At 42.7% G+C, this 12511-nt stretch overlaps 1 protein-coding gene across 1 annotated transcript in view; it reads left to right on the top strand.

The window, feature by feature from the left end:
* Window positions 1-8142, top strand: part of alox12 (arachidonate 12-lipoxygenase) — a gene marked incomplete at its 5' end in the record, with an annotated part of 13523 nt that extends 5381 nt beyond the window's left edge. Inside the window, 4 exon segments of the mRNA XM_014021729.1 lie at window positions 1007-1128; window positions 1517-1617; window positions 1781-1951; window positions 6748-8142. Coding sequence (XP_013877183.1) covers window positions 1007-1128; window positions 1517-1617; window positions 1781-1951; window positions 6748-6927 — 574 coding nt within the window.
* Window positions 8143-12511: the final 4369 nt, after the last annotated feature.

The following is a 12511-nucleotide window of genomic DNA, read 5'->3' as shown; positions in this document are numbered from 1 at the left end:
TGTGTGTGTGTGTGTGTGTGTGTGTGTGTGTGTGTGTGTGTGTGTGTGTGTGTAGTCAAAAGTTTAGACCCACCTTTTCGTTCAATGTTTTTCTTTTTTCATGCGTTGTGAATGAAAATTTTCAAAAAGAATTCTAAAGTCATCCAGACTATTAAGACTACATACTGTAAGGATTTTTGATTTATCATCATTCTAAAAGGTGACCTGTGGCCTATTATGGTCAAACGTTTTCTATTGCAGCAGAGAGTGAAGCAGCTGGGATGAGGATCAGTGCTTCCAAACCATGGTCTTGAGCTGGAAAAGGGTAGAGTTCTGCTTCCGAGTTGGGGAAGAGGTCCTGCCCCAAATGGAGTAGTTTCTCAGGATCTTGTTCACGAATGAGTGATGTGAGCGCTGTACCAATCTGTTGTGGTGAAGGGAGAGCTGAGCCAAAAGGTGAAGCTCTCGATTTACCTTTTGATCAGAGTAGAGCCGCTGCTCCTCCACGTCCAGAGGAGCCAGATGAGGTGGTTCATCTGGTTAGGATGTCTCCTGGACGCCTCCCTGGTGAGGTGTTCTGGACATGTCCCACTGGGAGGAGGCCCAGAGGAAGACCCAGGACACGCTGGAGGGACTATGTTTCTCAGCTGGCCTGGGAACACCTTGGGATTCCCCCAGAGGAGCTGGCCAAAATGGCTGGAGAGAGGGAAGTCTGGGTCTCTCTGCTTAGGCTGCTGCCCCTGCGACATGACCCCGGATAAGAGGAAGAAAATGGATGAATGGTTTTCTATTGCTAGTGACCAATGTGGGCCCAACTTCTGCATTTGTTTTGTGGCACCTGGTTTTCCCAGGTCTCCCATCCAAATACTAGATCCTGCTTAGCTTCTGAGATCAGGCGTGTTCAGAGGGGTATGGCCACATACTGTAAGGAACAATGTGGTTTCTACCAAGTCATTTAGCGCAGCTTTTAGACTGCATTTTTTTTTTTACAGGAAATGCAATTTGTTAAACAGAAACCTCCTCTCAGTTTTGTCTCAGGTATGGTGAACCTGTACTACCACACAGACCATAATGTGCAGAAGGACCCGGAGCTCCAAGCCTGGTTCAGAGACATTTCAGAAGAAGGTTTCACTGAGCTTCCAAACTTTGGTAAGTCTTCGATAAAATGTATTTTTACATTTAGCTTTAATACAGCAGTGTTTAAGTGTTATGAATTTAGATAAATGACACCTAGCCAGTTGCTTCCTGTTACAGATAATGAAGTCAAACTCCAACATCTACTTATTGTTAGTACCTGGTTCCACAAGAGAGGAGTCTGATACATGAAAGCCCTACTTTTAGAAACTCTAGGAACCACAAGTAAACCTGGTGCATTCTGTTAGGAAAATATAGAACAATAAGAACTTTAAATCCAGATTAAGCAGGTATTAATTAAAGGAAATGCCTCTGACAGTCTGGGCTGTGTGGTCTGTGTATTCCTGGCATTACAGGAAAAGTACAACATGCCATTACTCTGTTTTTTTATTGGATGCTTCAGGTCTGCCGAGTAAACTAAGTGACAGAGAAGAGCTGTCCACCCTGTTAGCTGTGGCCATCTTTACCAGCACAGCTCAGCACGCTGCAACCAACAACGGACAGGTGCTCAACACTAAATCACTTATTCCAAGCAGAAAGCTTCAGTCTTACAGCACCGCTCTACTAATCCAGTCTTCAACACTCAGTGGTTTTATTAATAATCATTATGAAGAACATGCAGATCTGCTGTCTCCACTGTTTCCAGCTACATTTGTGTTGCTTTCAGTTTGACTGGTGTGCCTGGGTCCCCAACACCCCCTGTACAATGAGACTCCCCCCGCCATCAGATAAAGATGCTGTCACCATGGAGATGATCATGACCACCCTCCCGGATGTCAGCCAGTCCTGTGTGCAGATGGCCATCACGTGGCATCTGGGACGAGCTCAACCAGACGCAGTGAGTCTTTGTCCACTGTTTTCTATGTCAGTCTCTAGTTTCAGTTTGACTTTGTCTCAGTGGAAACAGCGGAGGAGGAGCATATATACTGTATACATATGTGTGTGTGGGGGGGTGGGTTTCTGGTGACATTTGGGGGCAATTTTTGGACAAAATGCCTACCTTTGGGGACAACTGGTGCATTTGGCGACAAAATTCGAGTCCCCATTTGGTTTAAATGCCATTGGTGGGTTGGGGGTTCAGTTTAGGACCAAGGTGTGAATTGAGTTTAGGTTAATTTTAGGGTCAGGTAGGTACCTGTGAGGTTAGTTTAGGGTCAGGTAGGTACCTGTGAGGTTAGCCTTAGGGTTTGTGGTCAGGGTTAGGCTGTAGAAATGTAATGGAAGTCAATGGAATGTCCCCAATTAGATAGCTGTACAAACGTGTGTGTGTGTGTGTGTGTATGCATGCATGCGTGCATGCGTGTGTGCGTGCGCGTGTGTGTGTTCATTCATGCTTTTTTTACCTGATGGGGATGATTTTTCACCATTTTCCTGGTACACACAGCCTTGTGTGAACCTACTGTTCCTTATGAGGACAAAAGCCCAGTCTCCATTGGGGGAAATACCGTTGTTAGTTCAGAGGTTAGGTTTAGGACTAATGTGGCTCCCTGGTAGGACATTTTGCTTTCCCAGTCCTTTTTCTCCCCATCCCTCACTAAATCCCTCCACCCACTCCATCACAACACCACTCATGTAGGGCTTTGGGGTGCAGGTGCATTATTGAGGAGCAACACTGATTTTACAGCTCCATTTACTCATGGCGGCCTGGACCCAATTGTATTATACATCTTAGACACTCCATCATGTCCATCTCTTGTGATGGACTTGCGACCTGTCCAGGGTGTACCCCGCCCCTCACACTGTGACTGCTAGATATGGGCACCAGTGACCCCGAAAGGAAGAAGTGGGTATAGATGATGGATGGATGGATCTTAGACACTCACTAATAACATTCTCATGACACATACAGGGTCTTGTGGTGGGCACTCTCAATGGCATGCAGGGGGTGAGCTGGGCAGCAGTCTCACCACTGGTGCCTGTGCCCATTCCAATTTGTTGCATGTACACATTTAGGGCCGGTTTCCAATACAGGGATTAAGCCAAGTTCTAGATTAAATCACACTTTAAACCAGGATTTACTGAAACAACTTTCTTAGTTATGGATTACAGTAGTCCCAGTAATTAGAAGAGTCTGTGTACTGTAAATAATATAATTAAATCTTGCCTAAATCTGTTGGAGGGTCCTGTTGGTAACTTTTTCGAGTTATATTTTATTCACAACTGCAGTCCATGTGTTTCTTTTTTTATTTCTATGGTTGAATCATGATGTTTGTTCTCAATTATGGGATGTTTAGAAATAATTTCCCTCAAAAGTATATTCTCACTTTCACTGAAGTTTTTTGAACACTTTCTTTTTACTTTATCCATGCTTAGTCAGAAGTCAAACTCCTGTTCCATACACATAGACTGCTAAAATGTATAATAGGAAAGTTCCACCCCAGGTTTTCAGAGCAACCTCACCTTTGTACCATTAGCAGATTGTTAATCTAATTCAGTTTCCAACACATGATCTGTCTAATCCTTGATTACCTTAGTCAGAGACTCTGTAGTCTGGAACTAGTTCATCTGAAGTTAAACAATATCTCAGAAAGCAGTTGGATTAGTGTGGATTAAGTTAGACCAGATTAGTGTAGTCCTGGTTTTATTTAAGCCCTGAGTACGAAACCGGCCCTTAGGGTTTTGGGCAACAGTTAGGGTGGAACTGGCACTGTCTACGCCAGGGGTGTCCAACCTTTTTTGAACCAAGAGCTACTTTTGAAGTCAGCAGTTTGCCAAAAGCTACTTGTCCAGTCTCAGTGTACATACAGTATATATAGTATATATATATAAAAAACATAATATGGTCTCCCTACTCCTCACTTCTTTAAAGTAAATAAAACAGAACWTAATGTGTTGCTAGTTTTATTTAATTTAAAGTATTGTCAAACAAAACTGTCTACTTAACCATATATTTACCTACAAAAAAAAAAGAAAAGATAAAATCCTTATTTAACTCCTGACAGAGAAACAGAAAAGTGATGCTCGAACAAAAAGGATCAATTTTTTTACCACCTTCAATTAGTACTCACTGTAACGTGCGAGCTATGAGGGCTGAAAACCTGCCTAGTGAGAACCACAGAGTCAAATAACTTTGGAGCAGGGGAACTAAAACCCGGGGCTGAACTTCCAGGACCGGTTTCACCTGATCAGATGTGTTTCTTTTATTGCCTGGAACAGATCCATCAGGTGGGTTTCTGAATTTTATGCATTATTGCAGAAATATCGCCCACCAGCGGTTCAGGGGGCAGGCTGTTATAAAACCCGGTGCTGAGCTTCCAGGACCGGTTTCACCTGACCAAATCTGTTCCTTTCATTGCCTGGAAGTGATCCATCAGGTGGGTTTCTGAATTTTATGCATTTTTGCAGAAGTTTCTGACTAAATCCAGGCGGGAGAGCGGGTGCTGGACGCATGACCATGGTTCCACCTCACTGGATCTCTTCTTTTTATTCCCCTGCATCAGCACAAGCAGCCCTGTGATGGAAATCAGCCGTTTCACCCGCCGGAGCTTGCCTGACGACATTTGATCGCTTATATCTCTGCGTGGGAACATCCCAGGAACTTGCAACCACCTCCAGTTTGTAGTGGAGATCCAGAACCTTAAAATGAGCCTGCCCGGATCTAACGCTCAGAGCCGGCGCTAGAGGCTCCAGAGTAAATTGAGCACTACATCGCCTGCCAAAGCGCCTTTTTTGGCCGGTCATTGGTTAATAGCTCTGTGGGGGAACGTCCAAGGAACTTGCAACCACCTCCAGTTTGTAGAGGAGGACCGTAGCTTTCCAAAGTCACCTCACTTTCCTGGATCCGATGCTCAGAGCCCGCAGGAGAAGCAAACGAAAATTGAAATTTCTTCCCAAAAATGCACGTAAAATGCACTAAGTTGTGTATAATTTGCTTGTAGCTCCGTGGGGCAATGCCACAGAGAATCCATTCAAGTATCAGCTTGTAGCGCAGAACCAGAGCTTTAAAACCCGACCAGCCCCTCTGGGATCTGATGCCCCTAGCTCAGGGAGGGTGGCTCAAATCACCCCCAGCGGAGGTCCAACGGTGCCTAATTTTGGAAGTTTTTCGCTTATATATCCGCGGGGGAACATCGCAGGGACTTAATTCAACTTTCGCCTTGTAGAGCAGAAGAGCTTTCAAACAAGACTAGCCACTCTGGGATGCAATGCTCAAACTCGGCGCTAGAGGTGCCACAGCAAGGTTGCGCTGCGCGGGCACCTGGGAATCAGCGAGCGACTGGTTGGGCACACCTGGTCTACGCTCAAGCGAATGAGAGTCTGTGGCCGTTGGTGGTGTGCTGTGGTGGTCGGGGGCATGGCTTCACTTTGGCTGTGGGACTGGCCTGTTGGCCTGATGCAGCTTTTGCAATTGGGGGGGTGGTATTCAGGGGGTGCGCTGGACTCTTCCGGGTCTGTAGCATGGGGTTGGTGGAGTGCACGGTCTTTGGTGAACTGGACCGATCTTCTGCTGCTTCTTCCTTCTGCTCAGACTCCTGGCTTGGGGGTGGCCTGCAGTCGCGGTCGGGTGGGTGGAGTGGTGGGGTGCACTCTGTGGCAGTGCTGGGGTTGTTGGCGGGCTGTTCTTAGCCTGGAGCAGCTGGCCAGGTGTGTGTGCCAGACTGGCGTGGATACACAGACTATCCTGTGGACAGGCTGGCTGGAGTTGCCTGCATTGGCCAGGTGGCTTAGCTGACTCCGGAGTTTTGGCCTCATTCGCCACTGCGTTGAGAGGATGTCGGCCCAGCTGACTTGGAGATGCCTCTGGGGGTTGTGGCGTATGCTGGGGGTGGGGTTTGCATTCCTGTCTTGGATGTGGGGCACTGAAGTGTTTGGTTGGTTGGTGATGGCTGTCCCTGGGCTGACATTGCAGCGATGTGGATTTGTTTGTATGGTTGCAGGGCACGGTGGGAGTGAAGTGCACTGTGTGGTGGGGGGTGGGATATAGTGGGGAGTGTTTGGAGCCGGAGCTGTGTGGAGGGTACATGGAGTGGATTTGGGCTCCCTGAGGGGTTGGGACTGTTTCGTCTTGGAGCTGCTCGGGCTGGCTGGCTCATTTGGATCATGTGGGCTTCTCTGTTCCCCTCTCTGGATGGGGTTGGGGCAGGAGTCTGGGCTTGGGTTGTTTGGATGGTGCCCGGCCCTCGTCCAGACTGACGAGCAGCTCTGCTGCTGCTGAGGTTTAGCTGTCTCCTCCTACTCCTAATCCTAATCCATCTGAGTGGTGACAAAGGCACATATTACTGCCTCAGAACAGACTCCAGTATTCCCATGACTGGAATACTAATTAAAAACACATTTAAAACAATAAAATTAACTCTAAAATGAAAAAAATGTGATACTTTGTTTAAAACAGAAATTTTAAAAATGGGTCAAAAATCTAAAATTTGCAGGTAGAGACCATTTAGACAACAAAATGGACTATGTAAACAACACAGTTTTTAAAATGCATTGCAAAAACATTTACATAAAAAAGCATAAATATGAATGAAAAACTGAAAAACGTGCAGAAATATTAATTGCCTTAAAACTTGTTCTTCTCCAGTGTCCAGTATAAATTTAGTATTATATTTTGTAACAATCTATGCTGACAGAAATCTCCAACCTCTTGGTGTAGAAATTGTAGAAAAAGTTTGCTTCTTGTTTTGTTTTACCCAGATTCCTCTGGGCCAGTACACAGAGGACCACTTCACTGAGGACCAGGCCCTGGAGCTGATTGACGAGTTCAGAAAGAAGCTGAAGGAAATCGAGGAGGAGATCCTGAACCAGAACGCAGGACTGGACCTGCAGTACCTGTTCCTCCTGCCCAGCCGTGTAGAAAACAGCATCACTATTTAGAAAAGTTGACTCTTATCTTTTAGAACATCAGCAACATGCTGAGACTCTATAATTACATTCTTCTGACACTTTATTTTACTCTCTGGGGTGTACTTTTACCATTTTTAACAGTGAAAGAGCAAATGACATCAAGTAGGAGAAACAGTTTGTTTTGTTAAACTTTTGTTTGATTGTGTGTAGTCAGAATAATTTGCATTTCATGATTTAAAAATCTATTACAATATTTGTAACTAACTTTTATTTCTTCATAAGTGAGATTTTTCTGTAACTGCTGAGTCATGGAGAAGGAATATAATGCTTCTGTTAAACTGATCCTGACTTGCCGTCCCACTGTGACTCCTCACTGTTAGCAGGTTTTACAGCAAGTTGCAAACATTTTTACCATCTTTGTATTATTTCTGCCTTGTTGCCTTACATACTGAAATTTAAACAGATTTTTACTTTGATTAATGAGCTGGCACAAAATCCTTTCAATGAAAACCAGAGCATCACCACATTATTATTTCTTAAAGGAATGTGTGTAATCTGCCATCTTTAAGGCAAGATATTCAATCATCTTATAATGAGAAGTAATGAAGTTATACTTATACTGGTCAACCCTTGAAAATAACCTTATGATCTCATGTAATGGGGTTATGTCATCACTCAGATAATGTGTTGTGTTGCCAGCTACCACCACACCAAATATGATCATATTAAAGTGCCAGAGACATTTTGGTGTTGGCCTAAGTTGATCAGCTGTGGCGGTCATTTAGAATTCATTTATGCTTATTAATCAGCACCATTTTAGAAGAAATGTCTTCTCATGGCATGATAGAGAATAAAAGAACAAGTCCATATTTTAAATCCAGTAGATTTAAATGTTTTTTTCTTGTTTTGCACACAAAAACATCTTAAAAGTGGTAGTTATAATATTTACATTAGGTACAACAATCTCCAAACTCCTGTTATAGTTCATGTTGTGAGGCAACAAGATAAAGGGAGTGAATACTTTTGCAATCCAAACCCACCACTCAACCATAGCCATAAAACCACCACGTCAGGCCCCAGTCTGCTGTGAACTGGAACCAGAACCAGCATCATAGATGGGGTTTCAGATAAAACAGAAACTTATTGAAATATATATTTTTTACTATAGATAATGGTTCCTTCTATTCTTTTAAGCTTATATTACCAAATGTGTGTGAGACTTTAAATAAAAACAAACAGAAAACACCCTTCTCTACATGTTTTTTCCATCCATCCCTCTTCTACCACTTATGGGGCTGTAAGAGCAACAGTTCCAGGAGAGAAAAGCAGACCACCCTTCCCCCAGAGACACGCTCCATCTCCTCCTGAAGTCGCATGATGACGGAGCCATCAGGTAGCTGCAACCTGGAGATACCGAGGGAGTGACAGAGTAACACAAGACCACCCCTAAAAATGACCTCAGCAACCCTGAAAAAAACAACCTACCCACATAGCAGACAGGTGTGGGCCAGGTCTGGTGTCACGCTGGCATTGCTGACTGACTACTGGCATGGAAAGTGGTTTATCAACCAAATGTGGGCCTGGTCTGGCATTGATGGCACTGTTTTTAAGATGGCATAACTGGCCCAGTTTTGTTTTGGTTTATGCGGTGCTGGCCCATGGACTACCTCTGGCAAACTACTTTGGAGTCACCAAGGGGTCATCATTCTTTGCATGAATTCAATTGAATTTAATGTCTGAAACACGTTTAAAAAAGCTGGGACAGGGACAACAGAAACAGCTGTTTGGAGCATGACACAGGTAAACAGCTTAATTAGAAACAGGTGAGTGTCATGATTGGGTATAAAGGGAACATCTTCAAAAGGCTCTGTTGCTCACAAGCAAGGATGGGTTAGGTTCACCACTTTATGAACAACTGCATGAACAAAGTCCAACAGTTTAAGAACAACTTTTCTGAATGTACAAATGCAAAGAATTTAGTTTCATCATCTACAGTTAATATTATCAAAAGATGCAGAGAATCTGGACAAATCTCTGCAATTAAGTGACAAACGCAAAAACCCATCATTTAAAGTCTGTGACTCCTCAAATGACCCAGCGTGGCTAATCAGGAGGACCAGGACTATTCCCAGTGGACCGGTCTGATGTTTGGGCTGCAAGGTAACGGTAACATGTTAGCTATTGCAGCTGGATCACAGGTAACACTGCTCCTGTCTGTCTTTTTGTTCCTTTCTTTTTCTGGTGTTTTGCGCCCTGACGTAACACGTTAGTGCAGTAAGTAGTGTTTGAAAGATGAAAAGTAAAAGAAACAACAAGTGTGCATAGAGAAAGAGTTATAAAAGTAAAGCTCTGGAAACTGATGCGGCTAAATGTGCAAAAATTAGCAACTTTTTCAGTAAAAGGAGCTCGCAGTTTGAGGACAATGAGGCAACGTAAGGCAACATGTTGAACTTTGTCTGCAAACCACTGTTCAAGTTAATTATCAGGTCAATGAATAGCGTGGCGTTGTGGCAAACAACACAATGTTATATAATTTAAAATAATGCAACGCCACATAACTGGGAAACTGTCTTGTATCTTCTCAGAGACACAGTATTAACCTGTTCCAGCCATGAGCCCACAGGTCCAGAGTGTGCATGTAGGATCACTCATTGACTGAATATTAGAACTAATGCAATGAAGACTATGGTGTGGACCTGCTTTTCATGAAAAATACCCTGAGATACCAGATGATTCAGTGCGTTTATGAAACTGAGCTGAATTGATCAGACGGCTTTTTAAAAAGGGGAGATTGTTGCTGAGAATTATTGAAAAATGTGAGTGAGCTCTTGTAATGAAGTGTGTGAAAAAACAAGTATTAATTTCAATATAACCACTTTCTATGCTCAAACGATAGCACTGATGTGTTATATTTGTTATCATTAAAAGTAAAGCTCACAACTTAAAGGGACACAGAAGAAAGTAATATGAAACTAGAAGCACTCGAAGAGCGCTAACCTCCGCCAAGGCAATAGGGTCAATTATGCTTAAAGGTCCCCCTTGGAAAAGTCACGTTTCCAGTGCTTTATAGTAAATATAGTAACATCATGTTGCATGTATTTAGACATAATAGTAAATGATGGAAATCAAACTTTCAATGTATTCAAAGATATTTATCTGAAAACATATGCAGACATACGCGACTGCAAACATTACCTCGCCCTTTGCGGAGGTAATAAAATTGAATCAATGTCATAACACATAAGCAGACATATTCTGTGCACATACAGTTAAGGTATGATCTAGAACAATAATATGACATCACACATGCGACTTAAGTCGTAGAACAAAGGGGCACACCAATACTATAGTGCCACCTACTGGACACTTTGAAACCCAGTTGGGACATGAAAAAACAATAATGGGTGTTAAAAAAAAAAAGAGAGAAATAATGGTGTTAAAATTAAAAAATTCCTGCATTGTGATCTGGAACATCACCAAAATTTAATGGTGTGTTACTTGAGGCAGTACACACATGTGGTAAAAACGTGATGACAATCCGTCCACAAGTTTTTGAGTACTGTTGTCCACAGACAGAACGACAGAACGACAGACGGACAGACACGTACGCGACCGAAAACATTACCTTGCTCTTGGCGGAGGTAATAACAAACCTGCATATTTTGACATTAAAAATATAATAATTGGTTAAGTTCAAATGTGCTTTCCACATCAAATGTGCTAAAGATTTACAGATTTTTTTTTTTTTTTATTTATTGTGACACAGGTGCAGGCAAGTCTAGGAAATATTATTTCTGACCATACCATAATCAGATTTAATTTTTTTTGAAACTACTCTTATGCAGAGGGTAAAAAGATAACAGCATCATTAGAAATTTATTTTATACTGTGAAGAGTGCATTTTTAAAAATTCTTTATTCATAAGCATTTGATATCTGTGAACACTCATTTGCTTGAGATTTGTCCTCATGTTCTTATATTTGTGAAATCTAAGTTGTGATGGAACTGTTTCCTTGCAGTGGAAAATGAGATGGCAGTAATATTAGAAAATCCATCCATCATCTATACCCGCTTCTTCCTTTCATGGTCACAGTGTGAGGGGCGGGGTACACCCTGGACAGGTCTCCAATCCATCACAGGGCCACACAACGAGACAAACAAGACAAACAACCATTCACTCTCTCACTCACACCTAGGGACAATTTAGAGTTATCAATTAACCTAACAGTCATGTTTTTGGTCTGTGGGAGGAAGCAGGAGTACCCGGAGAGAACCCACGCATGCACGGAGAGAACATGTAAACTCTACCCAGAAAGGTTCCCGGGCTGGGATTTGACACGGTGACGTTTTTGCACAGAGGCATCAGCTCTACCAACTAAGCCACCATGGTGCCCTATTAGAAAGTCTAACACTTTTTAAAAATATTTAAAGAATATGATGTGTTTCTCAGCCATATATTTAAATACTATACCATTACAAAATATCTATGTCACCTTTAGTTGGTAATAAAATGCTGTTTTTATGCTTAAATATAAAATAAACTTTTCTTCTCATCACTTCCTCTTCTTAACGCCTTGAAAATGGCCTCTGTCTCTTTAAGAACCTCCTTCCACTTCTGTCCCGCCCATTTCATCGAGGGTCTATGATGCAGTTTCCTTGGCACCTGAAAGTACATTTTCTCAAAGGTATTTTGAATCTGAAAAGAGCTTCACTGAGTGAGAAGTAGTTAGGAGCTCAGCAGACAGTTTCACTTTCAGTTTCACCAGCTGTTTGCTTTGTTACTGCTGAGAGCCTGCAGGAGTGATGGGCGGGGTGTGTGGGGGGAGGAGGTGTGCTCCGTGATGAGTAAGCTCAGCTTGGAGACACAGCCCAGATGCGGAGATGGTCTCAAAAGGCATTTCTAGTCCCAACCAGTCATTTATTTGCTCCTCAGCATGGCTGCCTCAGGACACTACAGGATTTCTCAAACATGCATGAAGGAGTCAAAGCAAGGCTTTGGGCATGTTTTTTATGAGAGTATAACATTATAACATGATATAAACTCAAAAAAGTTGATTTTACATGATATAGCACCTTTAATACTTTTATTTATTCTTTTATTTAATTTTTAATGTTTGAATAAAAATACCCTGAATTACAAGGCTTTAGAAAACTGTAAACTATAGGTTATAATTGCATAGTTTTAACATTATGTCTTGATCTAAAGTGGGCCAGTCTGAGACATGAAACTCCAGGTCTGAAAATGAGTCCCACTCTGGCCCTGCCCCTCAGCATTAAAACCCACATCATTCTGTAACAGATAAACACATGGGCACAGGAAGACCTCAGAAAACCATCGTCAGTGAACACAGTTCATCTCTACAGCTACAAGTTAAAGCTCTATCACACAAATACAAAACCAGATATAAACAACACCCAGGAGCACCGCCAGCTTCTCTGGACTCAATCATCAGAGATGGACTGACACAACGTGGAAAAGTGTCCTGTKGTCTGAAGAGTCCACMTTTCTAATTGTTGTTGGAAATTATGGATGTGGTGTCCTCTGGGACAAAGAGGAAAAGGACTGTCTGGATTGTTATCAACACAAAGTTCAGAAGCCAGCCTCTCTGATGGT

The sequence above is a fragment of the Austrofundulus limnaeus genome, unplaced genomic scaffold (assembly GCF_001266775.1).
Source record: "Austrofundulus limnaeus strain Quisiro unplaced genomic scaffold, Austrofundulus_limnaeus-1.0 Scaffold302, whole genome shotgun sequence".
Taxonomy (NCBI): Eukaryota; Metazoa; Chordata; class Actinopteri; order Cyprinodontiformes; family Rivulidae; genus Austrofundulus; species Austrofundulus limnaeus.
Note: the sequence above shows the minus strand (reverse complement) of the source record. Positions and strands in the feature narration are given on the sequence as shown.